General features: G+C 40.3%; 1 protein-coding gene across 3 annotated transcripts in view; it reads left to right on the top strand.

Moving 5' to 3' along the window:
- Positions 1-8854, top strand: part of PAN3 (poly(A) specific ribonuclease subunit PAN3) — a 138610-nt gene extending 129756 nt beyond the window's left edge. For all 3 annotated transcript variants that reach the window (XM_058670922.1, XM_058670921.1, XM_058670924.1), the window contains 2 exons: positions 2510-2648; positions 7318-8854. In XM_058670922.1, coding sequence (XP_058526905.1) covers positions 2510-2648; positions 7318-7458 — 280 coding nt within the window. In that variant the 3' untranslated portion in view covers positions 7459-8854. The remainder of the gene's footprint in view (positions 1-2509; positions 2649-7317) is intronic.
- The last annotated feature ends 17952 nt before the right edge of the window (positions 8855-26806 follow it).

Genomic DNA, 26806 nt, shown 5'->3' with positions numbered 1-26806 from the left:
TGGTCCCACTTTCCTTTTTTTGTTCTATTTTATTTTTTGAGATTTATTTATTTTTATTGGAAAGGCAGAGTTAAGGAAAGGAGAGACTGAGATCTTCCATCCACCAGCTCACTCCCCAAATAGCCACAATGGCCAGAGCTGAACTAATCTGTAGCCAGGAGCCAGAAGCTTCTTTTAAGTCTTCCGTGTGAGTGTAGTGCTTAAGGCCATCCTGCTCTGCTCACCAGGCCATAATCGGGGCACTTCATTGAAAGAGACCACCAGGACTCAGCTGGTGCTCATTAGGGACACTTAATGTCACAGGTTGGAGACTTAGTTCACTGTACCACAACATCAGCCCCTATTATATCTTTTTTTTTTTTTTTAAGATATATTTATTTTTGTTGGAAAGTTAGATTTCCAGGGAGCAAAAGGACAGAGAGAAAGATCTTCCATTCACTGGTTCACTATCCAAGTGGCTGCTACAGCTGGAACTAAGCTGATCTGAAGCCAGGAACTTCTTCCAGGTTTCTCATGTAGGTGCAGGGTCGTAAGGCTTTGGGTCACACTCTGCTTTCCCAGGCCACAAGCAGGGAGCTGGATGGGAGTGGAACAGCTGGGAGATGAACCAGCACCCCTATGAGATCTGGCGCATGCAAGGCGAAGATCAAGCCACTGTGCTGTCACACCAGGCCCATAATCTCATTTCTGCCTGATATGCCCAGTTCTTCCAATTACCTTTATCAGTGTTTATTTTTAATTTTATGTACATATTCCAAGTGTAATAAATACAGCTAAATATTGTTATCTCCCCTTTACACCTATACAGAAATTTGAAGTACATACAAGCTGTACACAGTGTTGTGTTCTTTTCTCCTATCAGTATTTTAGAAATCTGTTTAGGTATGTTGAGACTATGCAGAGCACCATTTAACTAGTTTTACAGGTAAGGCCTTATTCCTCCTAACATTCCTGTGGTGGATGTACTGTTATTATTTGCATTTAACAGAAATTGAGGCATACAGAGGTTATACAACATGTCCCAGGTAACATAAAGTGCAAGTATATGAGCTCGTATTCCAACCTAGACAGTATGATTCCAGTTCTGTGTTCTTACCCACCACACTAGATGTCTTCAAACCTTGTGTCCAGCTAATAAATCCTGTGGATCAACTAGGATTTATTTCTCCAGTTCCCAGGAGATGCTCTTTTGCGATGTTTCAGTCTTTTGCCTAGTATAAGCAGTGCTAAGGGGACTGACTTATGCATGTATAATTTTGTGCATGCCTAAATATAGTCCTGTTTGAATTGGTAGCTCAGTGAATGTGTCACTGTTATTTCAGAACTTATAGAAAGGATTTGCCAATTTGTGAGTCACAAGAATGCCTCACTAGAAACAGTTTTTCAGACTTTTTGATTTATGTCAACCTAACTGACAAGAAACTGCATTTTAGTGCATTTGTTTTAAGCTGGTCATTCTTTATGCAGTTATTAATATATGTAGGCTAATCAGAATTCTTTAATGTTTGCGTCTTGAGTTGTAGTTAGTTATGAAGTTCTTTACGACTTCCAGGATTACGAAGGATTTATTTAAAGATTTCTTCAAGAATGTTTGTAGCTTCATTTTTCCATATTAAAATTTTGAGATCACTGACAATTATGTATAGTTCAAAGTATAAATCCAGTGTGGCCTTTTTTGGTTTTGGTTTTGTTTTTTCCCCTGACAGAGACTGCCTGGTAGTCTGCTGTTTATTAAATAGTTAACTACCTCCACTGGCCTAGAGCACCATCTCTTCCATAGTGGTTTCTTTCCCATTTCATGTTATGTCATTCCATTGCTCTCTCCAAACTGTTTTATTTTCTGTGTAAATTCTCGAACTGAAGTGTTTAGCTTAAAAAAATAAAACAGGTCAACCTGAGGGCATTTTTTTTAATAGGGGAGAGAGCTTATTTTATTAATAAATGTTGTTGTTTTAGATGTTAAGTCATCTTAACATCGTAGTGTATCGTTATCTATGTCTGAGTTTTAGCATCTTTTTAGCTTATTTGCCTTGCTGCCTTATATGTGTGAATCCCATTACTCATTCTTCTTTCTTAATGCTGGTTTTGATATATATGAAAGTTATTTACTTCTGGAACATGACACCTTACATTTGGATAAATTTTCAGTAGATTCTTGTGGAGTTCTCAGGTAAATAATCAGATCCGCCAATTGATAGTTACATTTCTTTCTCTTATAGTATCTAGACTTTCCATTTCCCTTGTGCTTATTAGCTGGCATGTGCATGGGTAAGTAGTAGTAAGGACAGTTACATTTGTTGCCCCATTGTCTTTGGAATTTCTGGACAAAAACTATTGCCTTTCTAAACTTTTCTCCCTTAGCTTTTGCAGTCTTTTCTTCATTGCTGTAGATTAGAAATTCACAGTGAAGTGCTTTGGAGTTGGTTGAGTATGAAAAATAAAACACATGATCTTGATGTTTGTGCAATGAACAGTCTGTGTGACTGAGGTAAAATATTGGCTTTCTCAGGTTTCAGAAGGATCCTACCTGGTCAGAGACTGGAGATCGTTACCTGTTGAAACTCTTTAGGGATCATCTTTTTCATCAGGTGACCGAAGCGGGTGCCCCCTGGATTGACCTCAGTCACATCATTTCTTGTCTTAACAAGGTAACCTTAAAAAACAAAGCAAAAAAGCCATTTGTTGGGGCTGGTGTTGTGTCAGAGTGGGTTAAGCTGTTGCCTCTGTCCCACCATCCCATGTGAATGCCAGTTTGATGCATGCTTCTCCGTTTTCCATCCAGTCCCATGCTAGTTCACCTGGTAAGGTTCCAACTCTTCATTTAGGCCTGGCTCAGCCTCAGCAGTTGTGATCGCTTCAGGAGAAAAACAGCAGCTGCACGATCTTTCTCTCTCTCTTTATCTTCCTCTCTACTCTGCCTTTCAAATAAATAGTTAAAACCTTTACTTTAAGAAAAGATGTACTTTAAAAAAAAAAAAAAGCAAAGGCAGAATAAGGGTAAGAGAGAATGTTTCCAGTATTTCTGGTTCACTCCCCAAATGATTGTAATAGAGGAATCTGGGCTGTATTTGGAACCAGGTATACTATCATGGTCTGCTGTATGTGGATAACATTAGCCCATATATATACTTGGGCCATCTTCTACTATCTCAGAATGTTGGTATGATGTTGGATCGGAAGTAGAGTAGCCAGGACTGGGACCTGTTTTCTCAGTAGGGGATCCTCACATTGCAGTTGGCTCCTTAAACCTGCAGTGCCACAGTGCCATCCCCAGTATCTGAGTGTTAAAACTTATAATGTATGTAGTTTGTAGAGTTGCATCTTTTAGAAATACTAGGAGACTTCAAAATCATCATGTAATGTCATGGTCCATGTTTTATAACATTTGCTAGATTAAAAGCATTTTTTTGCAAGAATAATTTCAAATTTTTGTGATAATGTTTTACAAAACAATTGCTTTTTTCCCTTTCCTTTGTTATATTACATTTACATGTTATTTTTATACCAGTAAAAACTTTTGAGTCAGAAAAACAGAAAAATCATTTTGAATGTAAGTTCTTTTTTTTTAAATTGAATCCTTAGTTCTGTATCCTGAATTATATTGAATGTTGTCATGTTTGCTACTATCTAATAGTGGAAGCACAATATTGGTAATTAGTTCCTGCCGTTATAAATGGTAAACTGAGTAATCAGTGAACATATTGTAAGTTTATTGGAGTGATGAGCCCCTGGTTTTTGAAAGCCATGGAAATAGAAAATTTACAGAGGAAAAAAGGAACCCACTACTCTTGTGAATTACATAGGATTAAAGAATTTAAAACGAATCTACAGAGGTCAACTCTAGTCATTAGACAGATTTATGTTTAAGCCAGGGATGGCAAGCTGACCCAGCATCAGCTCCATCCCACAGCTTGTTTTTGTACAGCCTTCAGGTTTTAAGAAGCATTTTGTTTTTGTTTTTTAAATGACTATAAAGGGAAAAGAAGCAAGGAATATGTGACAGAGACTTTAGGTGGCCAAAACCTAGCACATTTTCTGCCTGACACTTTATGAAACTCAATTGCTGACCCTTGGTTCTAAACACTAGAGGAGAAAATACTCCATACAGCACATGGTTGGAACTGTGAATGCACAGAGCAGCAATCCTTCAGGGAAAATCTTGGTGTGTTTTGTTATCAGGCATCACTTTGGATTTCTTAAAACTCTTGTAGAAAATTTGTCAAAAACCTACATTGACACCACGAAATTGACTTGAGTGTGCCATTGAACTAATTCATTAGAATTTATATTTTCATTTTCCCTCAATTTCTCTTATAGATAAAACATTTTCTTCAGAAAGTGGGTAGAGAATAGTTGAGCAGATATTAAAACATAAGATATCCATAGCATCCAGGATTCAGTGATCAAAACCAGGCGGAATGGGTGCGGTTGGAGCCCAGCCGTCAGACTGTCACACAGGTGCCCTCATCCCTTTCCGAGTGTCTGGGATTGACTCCCACCTCTACTTCTGATCCAGCACTCCTCCTAACATGTACCCTGGGAATGAGCAAGTGCCTGAGTCCCTGCCACCCACACGGGAGAGCTGGTGGCATTTAAACTCCTATCTCCAGCCTGGCCCAGGCCTAGCTCTTGTGGGCTTTGGGGAAGTGAACCCCTGCTTCCCATTTTTCTTTCAGATAGAAATAAGTAAAAGTTTTAATATGTAAAACTTACGTATAAAGACTGATAATTACATCCCGTGAAATGAAGTGCAGTTACATTAGCACAAGATTATTTAATGAATATTAGGACATTTGAAAACCTGAAGGAAATTCTATTGTATATCTGTGGTAACATAGTAGTAAATAAAATTATCCCAAATTTGAAGAGTATCAGTTACTCAGTTTGTAAAGAACATGGTAAATTAGGTCCCAGCAAGGTAGCCTAATGGTAAATTCCTCGCCTTGCATGCCCGGGATCCCATATGAGCACCAATTCATATCCTGGCTGCTCCACTTCCTACCAGCTCCCTGCTTATGGCCGGGGAAAGTAGTGGGAGGTGGCCTAAAGCCTTGAGACCCTGCCACCTGTGTGGGAGACCCAGAAGATGCTTCTGGCTCCTGACTCCTGGCTTCAGATTGGCGCATTTCCAGCTAATGCGGTTACTTGGGGAATGATCCATCAAACAGAAGATCTTTCTCTCTGTCCTTCACTCTAAATGACTTTCCAATAAAAATAAATAAATCTTTTTTAAAATATGATAAATTAAAAGAAAAGGAGGCCATTTCTGTGAAAATTTTAAAACTATGTAATTTTGATAGTTTCAACTCTAATTTCCCCTATTTCTATCAAATAGTAAAGATCACTATCAAAAATATTTTGATAAGTATATAATCTGCAAGACATTCATTTAGTAGGCTTGTTGGTAAATTGTTGCAACTCCTAAATCAATATTGGTCTAATCAGTATCTGTTGGAAAACAATTAACTGTATGTATCAAGCTGTACAATTACTGATGCTTTTTAACTTTGTTTATATTTTTAACTAACTATTTCCCCTAAGGGAAAAGTCCAGTGGGGAAGGAAAATATTAGGTGAATATTTTCATTGCACTGTAATCATGACATTTAAAAATGGAAACTCAGATACTGTCCCTTGGCCACAGTGGAGTCAAAGGACCAGAACTGAGCAGTGACTCCAGGGCTGTCTGAGTGACTCCACAGTCATGAGTCTGGGCCTGTCTACCAGAGGGCCAAAGTCAGTCCCTGAGAGGAGGCAGCCTTTGTTGACTCTGCCATGGAGTGGTGAGGCTGAGGCCGAGAAGAAAAGTCACCTCTCCATGTCACAGAATAGTTGGTAAAGTTGGACAGAAATCAGAACCTATAACTCTAGGCATCATTTAGTCTTAAGAAACAAATTCTAAGACATTTCTTTCTTTCTTGTTTAATTTGATAGAGTCACAGAGACTGAGAGAGAAAGAAAAAGAATCTTCTATCCACTAGTTCACTCCCAGATGGCCTGGGAGCTCTTTCCTGGTCTTCTGCATGGATGGCAGGGGCCCAAATTTTTGGGCCATCTTCGACTGCTTTTACCAGGCCATAAACAGGGAGCTGGATTGGGAGTAGAGTTGGCTGGGACACAGAGCAATGTGCCTATGGATGCTGGCATTGTGAGCAGGTGGCTTTATCCACCAGTCCTTATCACTAGCCCCAGTGTTAAGATTTTTGCAGATTATGTTGTAGAAGAACATGCCCAAAGCTGAAACAAGCCGGCAAGCTCCTCCAGATAGCTGAGAGTGATTAGTCCAACACTGAAGGAGTCAGATCAAAACATGGGAGAAGGGCTGCGTTGTGACAGGTTTGGGCTCTTTATGCTGCACAGACATCTCATATGGGCATCAGTTCAGATCCTGGTGCTCCTTTTCCAATCCATTGGGTCCAGGCTCCTCTTTCTTACCCATGTGGAGACCCAAATGGAATTTCAGATTTTGGCCTGGCTAAATCCCATGTGTTGGGACCATTTGGATAGTGAACCACCAGATGGAAAATAGCTTCTCTCCTTTTCTCTGTAACTCTGCCTTTTAAATAAAATTAGCAACTCTTTGTGAAAGAGAGAATGGAACTGGAACAAAACCTCATGCGGGAGAGGAAAGTGGAATCTGGCCTGCTTCACCTCTACTGCTACTAAGCCTGCTGTTTAAAGATCAGAAAACCATAAGCAGGCAACTGTATTAATACTATAGTAAACACCTGAAGCAAAATCCTGATTACAAAGTGGAAGAAAAACAGATACGAGAAATCATGCTGCCTGCAGTGTGTTCAAACACGGGATGCCAGTTTGGGGACAAATAACATTTATTAGGTTCTGAAAAGCAGAAGTGAGCCACACTGTTGGTTGCACACGCTGTGGCTGCTGGGCTGTCCAGGTCCCCGCCTTTCATGCAACCTGCTTTGCAGAGCAGTGCTGCAGGCCCAAGGTGGAGCATAGCCATTACAGGTGAAGTCTTTAGTGTTCATCAGCAGTGCTCAGTAAAAATCAAACCTTCGGACCTCAATAAATAAATAAGATATTGGGGAATAGCTGCTTTATAGAATATCAAATGGATGGAATATAGTAACATAAACATGCTCCTGAGGTAGAACTGTAGGATGCTTAAAAAAACATTTATTTAAAAAATTATATGCACACTGATTATTGGTATAAAATATTTATGGATGCTGTAAAGGGCTATAAGACATTATATAAATATTTGATAATTTATCAGTGTTAGAAATGTCCTAACATACAGTGGATTACCTTCCATATTGTGAGAGCTTTCTGTTTTGTGATTCTGTTTCAGCTGGATGCTGGTGTGCCAGAAAAAATCAGCCTGATTTCCAGGGATGAGAAGAGTGTACTCGTGGTGACATACAGTGACTTGAAGCGCTGCTTTGAAAACACTTTTCAAGAACTGATTGCAGCTGCAAATGCTCAGTTGTAGTATTTGCTGAAAAGTGCGCAGGACACCGCTGAGAAAACTAACCAATAGCAAATTGCACTACAGCTGAACAGTTTTCATCATCTCATTTCACATTTGGGAAACAAACAGGAGATGAGCAAAGCTGCTTGCACTTCAGTCAGGTACACTGTTACTTGAAAGGAAGAATGTTCATTTATCCAAGAGCTCTGGCTGCCATTGGAGGCTATATCTGTGAAGAATTTATTTTAAATTAAGGAGCAACATCAGGTGAATGATGTTCCTGCTTTTGCTTTTTCCACTTGTATATGCACTAATTTTAATTTTTTAAAGACATTTTTCTGATCTTTGAACTTTTGCCACATTGTATACTTATTAAGGGAAGCTATTGCAAGGACATTTTTGGGAAACAATGCTGGGCAGCATTTTTGCCATTAAGGGTTGCAGAATTTGCTCTTTTCGGGATAGGTTGCCCTGAATAACATAATGGACCAGGTAAATAATTGCATAGAAATGCGAGATAGTGCATAATTCTTCTAAGAGTATTGTATGCAAGCTCTATGTGCCACCCACTGTTAGTTCAAATTGAGATATTTTTTTTTTTAAGAATACTCAAAGAGAAATATCAGTGAATTGTTAGGTATGAATTCCCCTCGGTTGATTTCCGTTTTTTTCTGAATAAGGATCGGGTAAGCAGTGTCTGAAGGGGTGTGTATAGCTCTCCGCTGCAGATGCAGCCAGAGCCTTTCTTAAAAAAAAGGTGTTTGCCTGCTTACACTTATGCAATTTTTTAAATAGAAAAAATATTAAGAAATTGTGTTTAAATGCCTAAAGTTCAGGAGCATAATACTTTAGGTTATTTCCAGTATGCTTTTTTTTTCTTTTCTTTTCTTTTTTTTTTTTTTTTTTTTTTTTTTTTTTTGTATAAAGTTCTATTCTTTGAACCACAGCTTTATTATGGTACTTTACACTGGATACAGACACAGAGACACTGTTGAGAAGATGAGCTAACACAGCAGTGGTCTGGCATCAAGAGCTTTCTGATGTGTTACAGCCTGACTCTGGCGGGATAACAATCTGCTGTGCCTTTGCAGTCACTGCTTAGCCCAAAGTCATAGGACTTTCGATAATAACTCACTCAGTGGGGTATTCCTGAATAAGTCCATCTCAAAAGTTTGGAATTTTCCTCCTCTTAACTTTCTTAATATTTGGACATGCAACTGTCGCCAAACTTGGGTATTCATGGACTTTTGGTTAATGAGATATCTATACTTTGATACTGAAGACTGCCAAATACACAGGAATTTTCTTTCTTTAAAAAAACAAAAAACAAATAAAAAAAAAAAAACCAGAAACAAAACACAGTAATGAAGACTATATCTCCTTTCCCAGCACTGAATGTTTTACTAGCACTGGGTGCTCACCATGCAACTAGGAAGAACATGTGGAAACTCAAAATGTTAGGACAGACTCTTAAGCACTTGCAACTGATGTTACTGTCTTCAATTTTAATAAATATACATATTTGTCTATTTCAGAGAAGTTTTTAATATTTCTCTGTCCACTTTTTATAAGCTTTAACATGATTTTTCTCTGCCTTGAGATTTGCATCAAGAAAAAGCACCTCTCTTCACTTGAAAGCTTTGAAGACCAGAGACACACTTTACACATTGTAACAAGTGTGTTGGCATCCACATTGGGTAGCATCAGTTGTTGAGTTAAACAGAAAATCAGTTACTGCATTTGATTCGGATGGATTTTAAAGACCATAATGTTCAACATGGAAAGGATAATTAACATTTGCCACCATAATGTTCTTTTTTATGTAAAAGGAGTAAGAACTTGGAGACATTAACATGCAACAGTCTTTTATCATTAGCTCATGTATTTGAGAAGAGCAGCTGTCTTTTTATATGTTTTTTGACAAATCATATTGTAATTCTTTTGTACAAAAAAGAACTACTTGTATTCTAGAAGAAATATGAAATGCTTAATTTATAAGCGGGCTGGAGATTTTTTCCAATATTGTTTTCTTTGAAAATGAAAGGGGATCATCTATTTTAGTTTTGGGGTCTAGGAACTTTTTGAAATTTAATTTGTGGACCAATGTTTTGTGAAAGCTAAAGAAGGGCAGGGGTAAAATAGGGCTTGAACTTTTCATTCCGTATAGACCAGCAAACTTCCCTCTGCAAGGCAAGTTCACATCAGAAACCTGAAGGATTGCTGTGTTGCACGTGCTAGTTTGCTCCAGCCCCCAGTAACCTCAGGACTTGGTTTGAATATACAAGTTAGACAGCTGATATGTTTTCATGAGTAAATAGATTGTCAGCAGGAAACATTGTCAGGTAATTTTTTTGCTTTGTTTTATATTTATTTTTCAGTTTATATTGGGAATGGTTTTCAAAAGAGATGTCAGTTCTGCTTAGGTGTTTTTTGGGGAGTCCTCTTTTCCATAGTGTAAATCCAATTGATAGGTTGTCCAAAAGTTGGTCTTTCTAATTCACTGAGAGATTTTAATACCTGAGAGTAGTCAAATTACGGATATAAACTTCCCACACTTTCCTGTTGCAACAGGTAAAAAGCACAGAAGGGACAACCTTGAAATCATGTAATGTTGGTCATTTCCATTTTTTGTACCTATTTTAAATTCTGTTTATGTATTTACTTCATTGTAAATATTTTTGAGGGTACCTTTGTACTTCACATTTGACCTTGGTTTTGTGATTTGGATGTTGGCAACTTCCCTGAAAAGCACCAGTACGTTAAGTTCTTATGTCATGATATCAGTATGTGTTATTCATCTTTAATTCTGTTTTCAGTCTCTATGTGTACAGCAGTATTTTTAATAAAGAATTACAGAGATAAATTTGTCTTTGTTTTACTCAAAGTTCATATAATAAGATGATTCTTACAATTTGCTTTTAAAAGATTGTTTCATTTGTTTTTTGGAGGGATTTTCATCTTTGGATGAAATGGTAGTAGACTGCTTTATTAACTTAGCAAACATTTGTAAAATGCATGTCTGCCATATCCGAATCTGTCCTAGACCCTGTGACTCCAGCTATATGAATTGGTATGTATGAAATGTAGTTACACCCACACATTTTGATACCACTGGCTTGGAGTAGTTGAGAGAAGACTACGATGAAAGCCTAAGAAATGCTGTGTCACTAGTCGTCTGTTCAGCATTTAGTTTTTCATTGTGGTGAGGGATGTCCTACCTCACCTGCAGTTCCCCAGGAGGTCTGGATAGATAAGTAAAGAACATACGGCAAAATAGAAATATCTCTATTTCCTTCTGTATGTTTGAAATGTTTTTGAAAAAGAGAGAGAAAATAATGGGCAGAAGGCAACTAAATGGAGAGTGTTTCAGCAAAAAACTGTTGAGTTGATCATAGGAATTGTAGAGGAGACAAGTGTAGGTGGGCAGGTGTTTGTACAGAGGAGAACTATTTTCTCTCTCTCTTTTTTTGGTTAGAGGAGCACTATTTCCACAGCAGCTCTGCTAGCACACATGCTCACCAAGCGTGTGTAAATGCTCCCCGTTTGACATTGTCATCAGCATTTATTACCCTAGTTTTTGTCTTAGTTATTTCAATAGCATTGAGGTGATACCTCATTATGATTTTGATTTGCATTTCCCAGATGACCGATGATGTTGAGCACTTTTTCCCCCATATGTGTGTTATCTATTTATATTCTGTGAATGATCTGTTGAAGACCTTTGCCCATTTCTCAGCTGGATTGGTTGGTTTTTGTTGCTGAGTTTTTTTGGGTTGCTGATATACTTGGGATATTAATCTTTAGTCAGGTGGTTTGCAAATTTTTCCCCATTGTGTTGTGTCGCTGTCCTGCAGCGATGGACTTGGTGCACGGAGCCGATAATAACACGCTTGGACTACTGACTGATGATCAATAGCCAAAATTTATTAGGGGCAACAGACTTTATATGCTGAGGGTCATACAGGATTAGGGTAGAGCTACCTAGTTCATCAACAGAACCATCAACTGTTTTCTATGCCTTAGTTTGGAAGTCCTTTTGCCTTGTATATTACTTCCGGCTCAACTGTTCTTATACAAATGATATCTCATCAGGTATACAAAAGGTAGCCCTACAGTTGTTCTCATGCAAAGGATATCCAGTCAGTCACACACAAGACATCCATTCAGTTGTTTATCATACAAATATTGTCCCATCAACTGTAATCCCGTGCTCACTGACTACGTTCGCTGAGCTACAGTCACAATGTCTTCCTACAAATCCCCCTTCTATGTTTTATAAAAATTAGGCCTGAGTGATATACCTGGGAGAACATGCTCTTGGAAGAGCAGGAAAATGGGGAGATACAATATTATATATTATAAAAAGATGACTACACCAGGGACCACACACCCTAACTGCCTGTCATCCCATCTAGCTCCTCAATATTCTTTTTCCCAGGAGAATGAACCTGGCAGCTGTCAGGGATAGGGGACGACGATCATTCTGGCTACTTCCTGCTGAAAAAGGGACGAAGAGAGGGGGCCACAGCAGCCAGGCATTCTCCAGGGAATGCATCTGGGGTCCCTGGTATAAGGTAGAAAAATAACAGCTAGAATTTCTCCCAAGGTAACATGTTTATGTGTTTAACCTAAATCAGAGTGGCACAGGAACAGTGAAAGGATCTATAGTAGCATTTATCATGTAACAGCCGATTACAAACTTAACATCAAAGTTTCTATACATTTACATCTTGTTTGGCATCAACAGTTGATGGAAATTTTGGGGAGAATCCTAACTTACAATTCAAACTTTGCCATTTATATAATTCATTTGATTTTACAGATTTTCACGCATTTAGGATAATCAAAATAATTTTATGATTCTAGCAAATCATGTGTTAATAATTGTACAACAGAAAAGTCTTAGGCAGGAGAGCAGGGAAATTTCCAATGACCCAGTGAGTGAGGAAAAATTTAACTCTACAACCTATCTAATAAAGTCCAGGAAAAGCAAAGCGCCTGACCAGTAAGTACAGGCTGAGCAATTATAGGCTAATTAGCCTTTGTTTTGGTTGTTCCAAATGTCCTATCTGTCTATCTAAACAGCCAAATAGGAAGCCTGACCAGTAAGGTACAAGTTGAATGATTATCAGTTAACTGGCCTTTATTTGTCTCTATCTATCTGAACTAATTGTGGGATTCACAAGCAACCCTGATGGTCAGTGTAAGAGAGGGGTGGGACCCAAAGCTAGAGCTAGGTAAGAATTAGAGAGAACTCCTCCTCTGAGTCCAGAAGGAAGGAAATTTACAATCCTTTTGTCTCTGAGTACCACCTGGGGCTCCTGGCTAAATTTCGATGTCACCAGACCCTCTGAGCAGGGTACTGAGCTGCTTCAATCCCATGTAGGAAATCCAATAGGAAAGGACTGACCTCAGAGTTCTCGGCCTCCAAGGGCACTCACCTTCCTTGTGATCTCCTTGGCAGTCGGGATACGGTTCTCGATGTCCTTGATGTCCTTGATGAGGCAGGTATCCACTGCTTCTGCAGTGGAAGCACATGGGAGGCCTCCAGGGGTCTCCAGGACTGGGGGACTAGGATAGAGAGCTCCTCTTATCCTCCTGCTCTGCCCTGAAATCCCCTCCTGCTCTGTACACACAACCTCCTTTAAGAGGGTGTCAGAGTCATGCTTGGATCCCACCGCAAATTCCTATATTTTTTCTAATGCTTAAGGCATTAAGAATTTGTTATCCATAACTAAAAGGTTACACTTAAAGTCTTCCTCAAACATTCTAGGAAGATGGAGAATTTCTCTGCACTCCTGACCTGTAGTGGAACAAGAGAGATATTAAACAATTTTAGCTTTTTAGTTCTTAGCGGCAGTTCCACTGGGGGTTCCATCTTCTCCAGGGGCAGCGTTGTGTTCAAGGGTGTTGTTGCATCTCCGAGACCGGATGAGCCGTAAGGGAACCCATAGTTTTTCAGAGGATCCATCAGGAGATTCTAAAGAAACAAGAGCATAACCTTTGCCACGGGTTATTATTGTTCCAGGATACCAATTATTCAGTTGTTTTACCCATACAGGAATTTGTAAAGTCTTATCTGATAATGTAGAAAAATGTTTGTCAGCAGGAGTATTAATGTCTCCTTGAGGTAAATTTAAAAAATTAAGTGTTAAAAGCGTTAGGGACAGAGTATCTCTGGGTGACATCCCCCCTTTTTTGTTTTTTAATAATTGACTTTTTAGGGTGCGGTGTGCACGTTCAATAATAGCTTGACCTTGAGGATTATAGGGAATACCTGTAACATGTTGGATGGACCACTCTAAACAAAATGCTTTGAAACTTTTACTAGTATATGCAGGTCCGTTGTCCGTTTTGATAGAAGAGGGAATTCCCATAATTGAGAAACATGTTAGCAAAAAGGATTTAACAGCTGAAGTAGTTTCAGAACTCATAGGTTGTGCCCAAAGAAACTTAGAAAAAGTATCTACAACTACATGTAAGTATGGTTGTTTTGGAAAGAACGGTATATGAGTAACATCCATTTGCCATAACTGATTGGAACTTAGCCCTCGAGGATTTGCACCTGCAGGATGAGGAGTACAATGTAAAGGGGCACAAATAGGGCAAGTTGCTAAAATGTTACGAGCAATTCGGAGAGGAATATGATATTTCACATGCAAACGATTGGCATTAGTATGTAGAACACGATGTTCATCTTGGGCACTAAGAAATATAGGTGCAGTCAGTCTGTCAGCGTGAGAATTGCCAAGGGTCATAGGGCCAGGGAGAGAAGAATGAGCCCGTATATGTGTAATAAAGAATGGTGAGTTGCGCTGACGTAGTAGTTGTTGCAATTGTAAAAGCAAATGAGAAATACAAGTATTATTAGAAGATATTAAAGCAGTTACAATAGCCGGAAATAGACCAACTACATAAGCCGAATCAGAAACAACATTAAGAGGTTGGTTACATACTCGTAAGAGATGCACTAAGGTTGCTAGTTCCACCTGTTGTGCTGAGGAAAATGGAGTTTGTATTGTAGTATGTAAATGAGGTCCATGAATTCCTCCCCGGCCGGAGGAGGAGCCATCAATATAGTATGTATCAGCACCAGGAATGGGTTCAGCACGAATAACAGAAGAAATTATGAAAGGAGTTCGCTGTAAAAAATTCCAAATCTTACCGGCTGGGTAGTGGTTTCCTATTTCTCCGTAATAATCAGCCAGGGCTACTTGTAATGAAGCAGATAAGGTTAAGGCCTGTTGAAGCTGTTTAGCTGTTAAAGGCAATACAATTGAGGCTGGATCGTATCCTATTAGAGAGAGGGCTCTCAGACGTCCCTGGATAATGAGGGAGGCAATCATATCAACATAAGAAGAGAGAGTTTTAGTTTGTTTATGATGCAAATAACTCCACTCTAGGGGACCAGAACGTTGTGCTAAAGCTCCAGTAGGGGAATGGGGTGTAGGAAAAACCAAAAACAAAACAGATTCCTCAGGAACAAAACGAGTGAGAAAAGAACCCTGAAGTTTCTTTTCAAAGAACTGTATCTCCTGCTCCGCTTCTTTAGTCAGCATCCGGGGGCTATCTAGGGCCGGATCTCCTTCTAGTATTGAAAAAAGGTGAGACAGTTGGTGGGTTGGGATGCCTAGAGAAGGTCGTAACCAATTAATGTCACCTAGCAATTTTTGAAAATCATTAAGAGTTAAAAGATGGTTTTTACGAACAGAGAACATTTGCGGACGTACAGTAGTGCGATCTAGAATATGACCAAGATATTCATAAGGAGCTACACTCTGGACCTTTTCAGGAGCAATCACAAGCTGAGCACGAGTAAGAACCTTTTGTGCCTCTTCATATAACTGTTGTAACTGACCGTCACTGGAGGCAGCAAGAAGAATGTCATCCATGTAATGAATAATATAAGCATCTGGAAAAGCATCACGAAGCGGCTGTAACACTTTTCCTACAAAATATTGGCACATAGTAGCAGAATTGGTCATACCTTGTGGCAAAACTTTCCATTGATAACGCTTAACAGGAGCCTGTTGATTTAAGGAAGGAACCGAAAAAGCAAATCGGGGGCGGTCATCTGGATGGATAGCAATAGAATAAAAACAATCTTTTAAATCCAAAACAATCAATGGCCAATGCGAGGGAATCATAGAAGGATTAGGCAGTCCAGGTTGGAGGGCACCCATAGGAATCATAGTAGCATTTACATTTCGGAGGTCAATTAACAATCGCCATGCGCCTGACTTCTTTTTAATCACAAAAACTGGAGAATTCCATGGGGAGAAAGACTCTTCTATATGGTTCTTTTGTAATTGTTCCTGAACTAAAGACTCTAACGCCTGTAATTTTTCTCGTTTAAGGGGCCATTGAGGCGTCCACACAGGCAGATCAGATTTCCATTGAATAGGTATCGGTGATGGTTTAATAAACTCAATGGCCCCTAAGAAAAACCCAGCCCATATTGGCCATGGTTTTGTTCTATAGGAACTGGCTCTATGTTTTCCTGAGAGTTTCTTCCTAAAATTTTACCACAACAGTGGTCTATGTTGTTCACTCTTGGCTGAGAGGGGGAGGGTAAGTAGACCTCCGCATTCCATTGTTGTAATAAATCTCTTCCCCACAAATTGATAGGAATTGGAGCAATATAAGGTCGCATGATACCCTGTAAATTTTCAGGACCAACACATCTTAACTTCTTTGTACTAACACGAAGCATAGAGGCATTCATTGCCCCTACACCCTGGAGCCCACAATCGGCAGGTTCTGTGGGCCAGTTACAAGGCCATTCCTTACTTGAAATAACTGAAACATCTGCTCCAGTGTCTAATAACCCAGAAAATTTTCTGCCATTGATGGCCAATTCGAGTGTAGGCCGTTTCCCTTCAGATATAAGAGTTGTCAAGTTAACATACTTGTTAGTGCTACCGAATCCCTCAATTCTTTTGTTATTAGAAAAACCAGGCATATAATATGGCAGAAGTAAAAGCTGTGCAATTTTTTCTCCTGCCTTAAAAGTCCAGGTACATGGAGTTGTAATCATCACAAAAATTTCTCCTTTATAATCAGAATCAATAACCCCCAAGTGTACCTTAATATTTTTCAAAGTGAGACTACCACGTCCGATTATCAAGCCAACCATTCCCTCAGGAATGGGTCCAAAAATTCCAGTGGGCACTCTACAAGGACACTGAGATGGTGTAATAGTGAAATCCTGGGAGATATCAATGTCCAAGGCAGCACTTCCAGCAGTTGCAGGTTTTAAATCTGTTATGGCTCTATGGGCGCGAATTGAACAGGATACTGGTGTGCTGCAAACCCCTGATTGTTCGGGGCCTGGGGCTGGCCCCGCCGGGAGTTTCCCGGCTGCAGGAGTTGGCCATCGCGATCTGTTCTAGATCTACAATCTTTCGCCCAGTGCCTTCCTCTGCGGCACCTGGGACATATGCCGGGGGAAGTACTGTTACCAGCATCAGCGCTATCTCTCTGAGTTAAAGGAGGTGCTCGGCATTGTTTGCGAAAATGACCTGGCTTGCCACAATTGAAACATTTAGCCTTCATTTGCTTCTGAACAGCAAAGGTTTCCATTGCGGCTAAATGGGCACGATGTTTAAACGTCCCTATGTTACGGCAGGCTTTCAGGTAACCCATAAGATCCTCTCTTTCTTTTATAGGACGAATAACAGCCTGGCAGTCCTCATTTGCATTATCAAAGGCTAACTGCCGGAGTAACAGCTTTCTAGTACTGTCATCCCTAACTTGTTTTTCTATGCAATTCGTCAGTCGTCCTACAAAGTCAGCATAAGATTCCCCAGCTCCTTGGATGACTTTTATATAACTGCCTGCAAACTCAGACCCAGTGTCAACTTTCTCCCAGGCCCACAATGCTACATCCCGTATATGAGTGAGCGCACCTTGAGCCAGCTGAATTTGCTGCTCTGTAGTAGCCCACTGTCCATCTCCTACCAGCATATCATAAGTTAACCGCACACCCTCCAGGAGTTGTCGGCCCGTCCGTCCTAAAGTTTGTAACTTCTCCTTAGCTGCATCGCTCCTCCACATCTTCCATTGTAGATATTGCGAAGGAGAAAGCCCTATTTTTGCTATTACTTCGAAATCATAAGGAATCCAGTTTGCTTCTCGGCTCCAACTATTTAAATACTCCAATACATATGCAGAAGTGGGTCCGTAGGACACACAAGCCTTTTTAAAAGCTGTGACAGCATTGAAATCTAGGCTTTCATATGTAGGATGATTAGTCTCTTGACTAAGTATGATTGGAAAAAGCGATCGGAACTCATGAGGTCTGCGGGGAATATCAGGCCTTTGAGAACACCTTCGATCAGATTTAAGGGTGAGACTGTATAGGCTGGTATTTAACCTTTCTATCTCATCCTCATCTTCCTCATTGTAGAAATCCTGTGATTTAATGCTGGAAGTTTTCTGCTTTCTCTTAGTTCCAATTTCATTTTCTATTTTATCTGTGCTTCGAAAAGTTTCCTTTCTGGCCATATAACGATGGCTACCCTGGTGAGGGGGGTCTATCACGGATTCCCCTTCATCCTCCTTATCTGTACTGTGAGTTAGGGGGGAATGAAGAAATGAATCAGGAAGTGGGGGTGCAGAGGGAATGGCACTAGGAAATATTTTCTTTTTCTTTTTAGACTTTTGCTTCATTTCCCCATCTAACTCACAGTCATCAAAGGAATCCGTGACAGCCTGTTGGAGGTTCTCCTCCCTGTCTTCTTCCCCTTCTATAATTGCAATAACCGCTTTAATTAAAGACCATGTACTCCAAAAATCAGCAGGAATATCTTCTCCTGTCATTCGGGCCTCTTCTACATGTTTCCGGGCACGATCCCAGACTTCTGTTTCTAGTGTCCCTTCATTCAGAAACCAAGGGTTATATTTAAAAATAACCTCAAAACAAGAACGCAATTGCTGCCTAGTTATATTTACTCCACTTTTCTTTATAATGCTATGTATAAGAGGTATAAAAGGCTGCGCTCTGCACTGATTCTGGCCCATTGTTCCCACTCACCTCTTTCTGTGGGGGTCTCCGTCGCACTTTCGTTTCTTTATGCAAGTCCCTGTTCACGGGCGCCACTTGTCGCTGTCCTGCAGCGATGGACTTGGTGCACGGAGCCGATAATAACACGCTTGGACTACTGACTGATGATCAATAGCCAAAATTTATTAGGGGCAACAGACTTTATATGCTGAGGGTCATACAGGATTAGGGTAGAGCTACCTAGTTCATCAACAGAACCATCAACTGTTTTCTATGCCTTAGTTTGGAAGTCCTTTTGCCTTGTATATTACTTCCGGCTCAACTGTTCTTATACAAATGATATCTCATCAGGTATACAAAAGGTAGCCCTACAGTTGTTCTCATGCAAAGGATATCCAGTCAGTCACACACAAGACATCCATTCAGTTGTTTATCATACAAATATTGTCCCATCAACTGTAATCCCGTGCTCACTGACTACGTTCGCTGAGCTACAGTCACAATGTCTTCCTACAGTGTTGGATGTTTTTTTCACTCTGTTGACCATTTCCTTTCTTCGGCAAAAGCTTCTGAGTTTGATGCGGTCCCATTTGTTTAGTTTTGTTTTTGCTGCCTGTGCTTTGAAGATCTTGTCCACAAAGTCATTCCCTGCACCTATGTCTTAGAGTGTTTCCCCTACATTTTTTTCCTGCAGCTTCAGAGTCTTTAGTCTTAAGTTTGGTCTCTGATCTATCTTGAGTTCTTTGAATACGGTGTGAGAGAGTGAATGTGTATGTCCAGTTTAGACAGCACCTCTTGTTCAAGAGATTTTCCTTCAAAAATCTCAGACTGTATGGTCTGAACACTTTTGTCAAAAATGGATTGACTGTATGTATGTGGATTAATTCTTGTGCTCCCTAGTCTGTTCCATTGATCTGTATATTAATTGTTATGCAGGTACCATGCTATTTTAAATACTATTGTTTTAAAGTATGCTTTGACTCAGGTGTTGTAATGCCTCCCGCTTGACCTCCTTGTTTGGGATTGCTTTGGCCATTCTGGTTCTTTTGTGATTTCATACAAATGTTGTAATTACTTTTTTGTAATGCTGGAAAGAATGGCGTTGGTATTATGATAAGGATTGCATTGACTCTAGGTAGTTTAGACATTTTAATGATGTTGGTTCATCTGTTCTGTAAGTAATATTTTTTTGTTGTTTTGTATCCTTGACATTTTCTTAATTTTCCTATGCTTTTTTTCATAGAGATCTTTGACTTCTATGGTTAAATTTATTCCTAAATATTTTATTTATTTATTTAATTACTTACCTTTTTTTTTGAGGCTGTTATGAATAAGATTTCTGTCTTGATTTCTTTCTTTGAGCTTATGTTTAGCTTCCAGAACTGCTGGTTTTTGTATATTTTGTAACCTACACCTTCTACTGTTTTGGTGTATCAATTATAAAAGCTTTTTGGTGAGGTATACCGGGTTTTCCCTGTACACTGCATATCATCTGCAAACATGGATAATTTGACTTCTGTTTCAGTTGTGATCCCTTTATTCCTTTCTCCTCCTTAATTTCTCTCAGTAAAATTTGCAATATTATATTTAATAAGAGTGGTGAAAGTGGAATTCTTTTCTTGTTCCAGATCCAAGAGGAAATGTTTTCAGCTTTCCTCTGTTCAGTATGATATTGGCTATTGGATTGTGATAAATAGTATTTATAATTTTAAGGAAATCTTTCTTCTGTATTTAATTTGTAGAGGGTTTTTATTACTAGGGGATACTGAATCTTAATTGAATGCCTTTTCTGCATCTGTTGAGGATTTTATGAGTTTTGGTCTTTATTCTGTTGGTGTGATTTACAGCATTTATTGATTGAATGTTGAACTACTCTGCATTTCTGGGATAAATCCCACTTGATCATGATGTATGATTTTTTTTAATGTGGTTTTGGATTCAGTTTACTCTTGTTGAGAATGTTTGCATTTATGTTCACTAGGATATAAGTTTGTAGTTGTTTTTTGTATTGTATCTTTGATTTTGATATCAAAATGATGCTGGACTCATAAAAAGAGTTTGGCAGAATTCTATCCTCAGTGTTTTGGACTAGTTCAAAGACATTGGAGTTACTTCCTGTTTGAATGTTTTGTAGAATTTGAAAAGCCATCGGGTCCAGGACTTCTGCTTTGTGGAAGACTTTCAGTTGGTACTTCAACCTCACTGCTTGTTACATCTCTTCTTCAGGTTGCCTGTGTCTTGTTGATTTAATATTGGTAGATTGAATGAATCTTGGGATTTATTTTGTTCCTAAGGGTTTTCCAGTTCATTAGCATATAATTCCTCATAGTGGTTTCATAGTCATTTTCTTCTGACCCTTTGTATGTTAGTAGCGTCTGTGGTAAGGTCTCCCCTTTTATCTTTAGTTTTATTTCTTTGATATTTCCTTTGTTTGTCTGTCTCAAAATAACCATTCTGTTTCATTGTTTTATTTTAAGTCAGTTTCATTTACTTCTGCTCTGTTATTTCTCACCTCCTTCTGGTTTGGGGTTTGAGTTTTTCTTACGTTCAGATCTTCACGATGCATTATTAGATCTTTAGTTTGAGACATTTCTCTCTCTTTCATGTAAACAGTGTTGTAAACTTTCCTCTTCCTGCTTTTGCTGTATCTCACATGTTTTGATATGTTGTGTTTGTATTTTAATTTATTTTAAGAAACTTTTTTATTTACTTTGTAATTTCCTAAATGATAAATTGGTTATCAGTAGCATGTTGTCTAATTTTGAAATCTTATTGTTGATTTATCTGAAAAGATACATGGCATGATTTCAGTTCTTTAAATTTTCTGGGACTTGACTTGTAGTCTATTCTTGAAAATGTTCCACATGCTGATGAGCAGAATGTGTACAGATAGCGGGGTGAAATGATTGAATTTCAGTGTATCTTGATTTTCCTCTGTTTGATTTTACCTTTGATGAGAGTGGAAAACTGAATTCACATGCTATTATTATATTGGAGACTATAACAAGTCTCACTTTAGGCTTAATAGTAACATGTATATAAGGTTTAATAGTAATATATATGTTAAATGCAAATATATAAAATATCCTTCTTTGCCTCTCTTTACTTTTTGGTTTCCATTTTCTGGGCTGGATATTTTTCCAAACCTTCCCTTTCAGTCTGAAATCACTTTCCTGTAGGCAGTATGTAGTTACCTCCTGAATTTGAATTATAGATAAACACCGGGTAATTTTTTTAGTGTAACTAAATGATAATTGTTTAGTGCTACATGAGACAGACGTGCTAAAAAATGTCCCATTGTCTGTCTACGGTTCACATGTTACCAGATCTAGATGGGGAGTGGGAGTGGCACGATTCCAAATGAGATAGTCCAAGTAGGAGGCTTCAGTGGGAAGGTGATGTGTGAGGAGGCCAGTGCAGCTAAAGCAGAGTTAAGCAGGAGGAGAAACCAAAAAAGTCATGGGAAGACGGTGGTGTCTTGTGAACCACTGAAGTTTCTGACTTCCACCCTCAGCTGTGATGCTGCAGGAAAATTTTGAGCAAAGTGTTAGTGTGTTGTATCATTTGAGAAGGATCACCTTGGCTACAGTGATGTACTTGGGGTGGGGGGTCGCTAAGCCTCTCTGCTGGTGATTAGGCATCTTGTATGGGCACTGGTTTGTGTCCTGGCTGCTCTACTTTTTGGTCCAGCTCCATGCATGTGCCCTGTGGAAGCACAGAGGATGGCCCAGGTGCTTGGCCCCTGCAGTCATGTGGGAGACCTCAAAGAAGCTCCTGGCTTCGGCTTGGCTTGGCTTTTGTTGTTGTAACTATTTGGGGTGAACTAGTGAATGGATGGTCTCTCCTTCTCTGTGTCTTTCAAGCAAAAGTAAATCTTACAGTAAAAATGCACAGTAAGTGAGCAGCAGTAATGGGAGAGAGCATGCGAGTACAGGATGTGGGGATTTGGAGCCCATGTGCTGGCTCAGGGCGAATCCTGTACCCACAAGTGCCAGCATCCTATTTGGGGTGCCAGTCCGTGTCCTGGCTGCTCCTCTTCCCAACCAGCTACCTACTGGGAAAGCACTAGGTAATGACCAAAGCCTTGGGACTCTGTACTTAACATGGGAGACAAAAGGAGGCTCCTGACTCCTGGCTTTAGGTAAGCTCACCTCTGGCCATTGTGACCATTTGGGGTGTGAACCAGTGAATGAAGACTCTTTCTGTCTTTCCGTAAAATCTTCCTTTCCAATAAAAATATTTTTTTAAAAAAAGTAATGTGATAGTAGAGGTTGTGTAAAATGATTCAGTTCTGAATCTTTTTCTCTTTTTTTTCTTTTTTTTTGAATGGCAACTTCACAGAGAGAAGGAGAAACAGATCTTACATTTGCTGGCTCCCTCCCCCAGATAGCCACATTGGCCAGAGCTGAGCTGATCTGAGGCCAGGAGTTCCTTCTAGGTCTCCCAGGGCTAGCCCTTTTCCCATGGAGCTGGATTGGACGTGGAGCAGCCTGGACAAACCAGCTCTCCTGGGATGCCAGTACCATGGCAGGAAGATCAGCCCATTGTGCTATCATGCTGACCCTTTATCTTTTTTCCAAAGATGTATTTATTTTCTTAAAAAAAAAAAAGATGTATTTATTTTTATTGGAAAGTCAGATATGCAGAGAGGAGAGACAGAAAAATCTTCCATCTGCTGGCTCATTCTCCAAGTGGCTGCAACGGCCGAAGCTGAGCCAATCTGAAGCCAGGAGCTTCTCCCCAGATCTCCATTGTGGGTGCAGGGTCCCAAGGTCTAGGGCCGTCCTCTACTGCCTTCCAGGACACAAGCAGGGAGCTGGAAGGGAAGTGGAGCAGCCAGGATATGAACAGGCCCCTGTATGGGATCCTGATTCATGCAAGTCTAAGCCACTAGGCTATCACACTCGGCTCTTGAGTCTTATGTTAAAGGTAGACTTATCAGATAGACATCCCAATTTGTTGAAAGTGGAGTGAGAAAGACATCAAAGATGACTTCAAATATTTTGGCTTGCTGTTGCAGAATTGAGAATTCTACCAAATTGATAGACCTGTAGGAATGAAAGGCTCTATAGGGAAGGCTGGGGTTTGGCAGTGGGGAAGGACCATTGGGAGTTTGGGCTGGTGCCCATTAAGTTTGACATGTTTGGTACAAGTGGCTGGTGCTGTGACTTACCAGGTTAAGCAACTGTCTGCAATTCTGCATCATGTATGAGCACTGGTTTGAGTGCTTTCTCGTTCCACTTATGATCCAGGTTTTTGATAATACACCTGCAAAAACAGTGAATGGTCCAAGTGCTTGGGGCTGTGCATCCATGTGAGAGACTTGAAAAAACTGGGCTGCCAGCTTCAGCCTGAAACAGTCCCAGGTATTGTCACCATTTGGGATGTGAACAAACAAGTGGAAAATCTCTTCCCTCTGCCTCTTCCCCTCTTCTCTGTAATTGTGACTTACTGATAAATAATGTCTGTTAAAATGTTTAGTACACATTTATTCTGCTAATTTAATGTTTTGCAACATGTGACTCAGATCTAATGACATCACATGTGAGTTTTACCCTGCTCGGGGAGTCTGTGGGTCAGTAGGGATTGTGTTTCAGACCTTTGCAGGGACAGTTCCTGTGGCTGGGAGCACGCATGTCTTGAGGACTGGACTCAGCTGGGGGCTGTCCCTGGAAACCTGCACGTGTTCTCTCCATGCGGCTCAGCCATTTCTGAGCATAGCGGCTGCTGCTGTCGGTGAGAGCTTTTGAGGATGAGTAGAAAGGCTTCCAAGTTATGCAGTGTGACTTAGCATTCTGCCAGTTCCAGGTGAGTCACAAAGGAGTCACCAAGTCAACCCTGGCTCTAGGGGAGAAAGATTTGATGGGAGAGTGTAAGCAGCAGAGTGCTGAAGGTCAGCTGAGATGAAGGATACTATTGTAGTTACATTGAGTGAAAGTTGGCCAAAGCGTCAAGGGAGATGCCTGTTTAGCATTTAGGTAATTGAGTTTGGAGTTTTGCAGCAAGATCTGCACATTGTGTGAACGTTACTATCATATAGATTGCAAACCTTTATTGGTTGATGTCATGAAGGGAGTTAGTATTTCTTAGAGAAGAGTTCCGGGGGCTGAGAAGACAGAAGCAGCAAGACAGGAATGAAGGTTCTGGAATCAAAGAAGGTATTCTTAGCAACAAGGATCAGGCTGCTTATGCATCAAATAAGGTTGGAACTAAGAATTGACTGTTACACTTAGCAATAGGGAGGACGTCGATAAAGCTGATCTAGAATCATTTCAGTGTGTTAGTGTGAAAGCTAGGTTGGAGTGAGTATAAGGGTGACTTGGAGGAGAAACTGGTATCACCAATACCTATCAGGGAGTTTTGCTGCAAAAGAGGACAGAGAAAATGGACTGGCAGCTGGAGAAGAAAGTAGGAAGGAATTTTCATTTCAGGAGAGAGATGATGGCATGTTAGCCCCTGGAAAGAGGGAATTGAGGGAAGTGAGGGTGGGTGAATTGTTGGGCAGTGTCTTTTTTTTTTTATTAATTATTTTGCATTATGTAACAGTTTCATAGGCTCTGGGAACCCCCCCCACCCCTCCCCCTCCCCTCCCCACCCCTCCCCCTCCCCTCCCCACCCCTCCCCCTCCCCTCCCCCCTGGTGGATTCCTCTACCTTGTTGCAGTATTACAGTTCAAATTCAATCAAGATTCTTTCCTTGCAAACATATACCAAGCATAGAGTCCAGCTACTTATTGTCCAGATGGGTTGAACAGTTTCTTGGGGAGACCATTTCTGGTCCGAAGTTAGAGCTGGTAGAATATCATCCCAGTCAATTAAGAGTCCCAATATAACATCAATAGCAATTTGCAATATTATGGAATTGACATGGTTTTGAATAACCAGTATGTTAAAAAAAAAAAAAAAAAAAGCAAGTCCTAATCACAACCTATGATTAGCTCATTGACATCTCAATTTTAGTTTATATACAGGACCGGCTGCTATATACCTTAAAATGGCTATAGGGTACCATTCAGCTGTCTCGTGTCTATTTCGTTTTAGTATTTAGCCATTTGTTGTGTTGAAGTATAATTTTGTTGATCTTGGCAGATTTTGGGATAATCTAGACTGGCTTGTAACTCTAACAAGATATTTGTCGACATTTAAGGTGCAGAACATTTTTTTTTTGGGGGGGGGGGTGTGCAGGAAAATTCTCAACACCATGGTGAGGAGTGACTAATCTTTGTGTCCCACCCAGCAAGGCATGAGCCAATCCACGCCAGCTCTTTCCTGTCAGATTTCAGGCTCTACTTTATGTTGTTTGTCTATTTATTTTAGTTTTTTTTTAGTTTGTATGATTGTTTGTTTGCAGTGAGGGGTTTTCGAAGCGATCCCAATGGTCATTGCGAGGGAGGGCGGGGGTCCAGAGGTGGAGCCAGGCTCAGACCAGAGAAAGCTCTCCTCCCTGGCCCCGAAGGACATTTATTGTTCTTCTGTGTCTGTGGACCGCTCAGGGCTTCTGGTTGTCTTTCCAATGACGTTGGTTTCTGCGCGGTAGTGTTTGGACTTCTTCCATCCCCTGCGGAAGCTCCGGTTGGGGGTGGGTGACCTCAGAGTACTCGGCCTCCGAGGGCATCCAATTCCCTGTGGCCTCCTTGGCAGTTGGGATATAGTCCTTGTTGCTCGTATTAATAGTTTATGGTGAAAGTCTGGGAGTCTTCGTGGTTGGGATCCAAGCTTCCTCCTTACCACCTGCTCCACTCTGGAGTGCCCCCCTGCTCCACGCACATGACCTCCTGTTAAGAGGTTGTCAGGATCGCACCCGATTCCCCCCTCATGCATTGGTATAGTAGTTTTATTGTTGTTTAGTGCCGCTTTGAGTCTGTTGTCTATGAATTACCAGATTTGATCTTGGTAGGGCAGTGTCTTGGTGAGATAAAGGGGTCGAGCCGTTTGGAAGAGAAGGCACAGCATGTGAGCATGGGTGCAGATGGAATGGGATTAAGCACTCCAATGATAGCAGTCGCCGGTTATCACTGGTTCCAGGTGTCAGGCAATGGAGGAGCATTTGTTCATTAGAATTTCTCTAAGTAGGGTGCTTTGTTTCTTACAGATTAAAATGGAGAGGAGAAAAGAAATACACCAGCCCATAACAGTGAATTTTGAGTTTTGCAGTGATGTATTTAATGGAAGCTATACTTCAGAGTTTGAATTTTGATCTTTTATGGTTAGTGCTGTGTGTGCTGATTCTGTGGGATGCTGAGCAGCCTCAACAGCCACAGCTCCCCAGCATCCTTGCAGTCCTCATGATGGCTCCACTGCTGGGAAGTGCACAGGAAGTTGAGCATAGGTTTGGGCATTGCAGAGCATGGAGATAGGCTATGGT

The sequence above is a fragment of the Ochotona princeps genome, chromosome 12, assembly GCF_030435755.1.
Source record: "Ochotona princeps isolate mOchPri1 chromosome 12, mOchPri1.hap1, whole genome shotgun sequence".
NCBI lineage: Eukaryota > Metazoa > Chordata > Mammalia > Lagomorpha > Ochotonidae > Ochotona > Ochotona princeps.
This window is presented reverse-complemented; position numbering and strand designations above follow the sequence as displayed.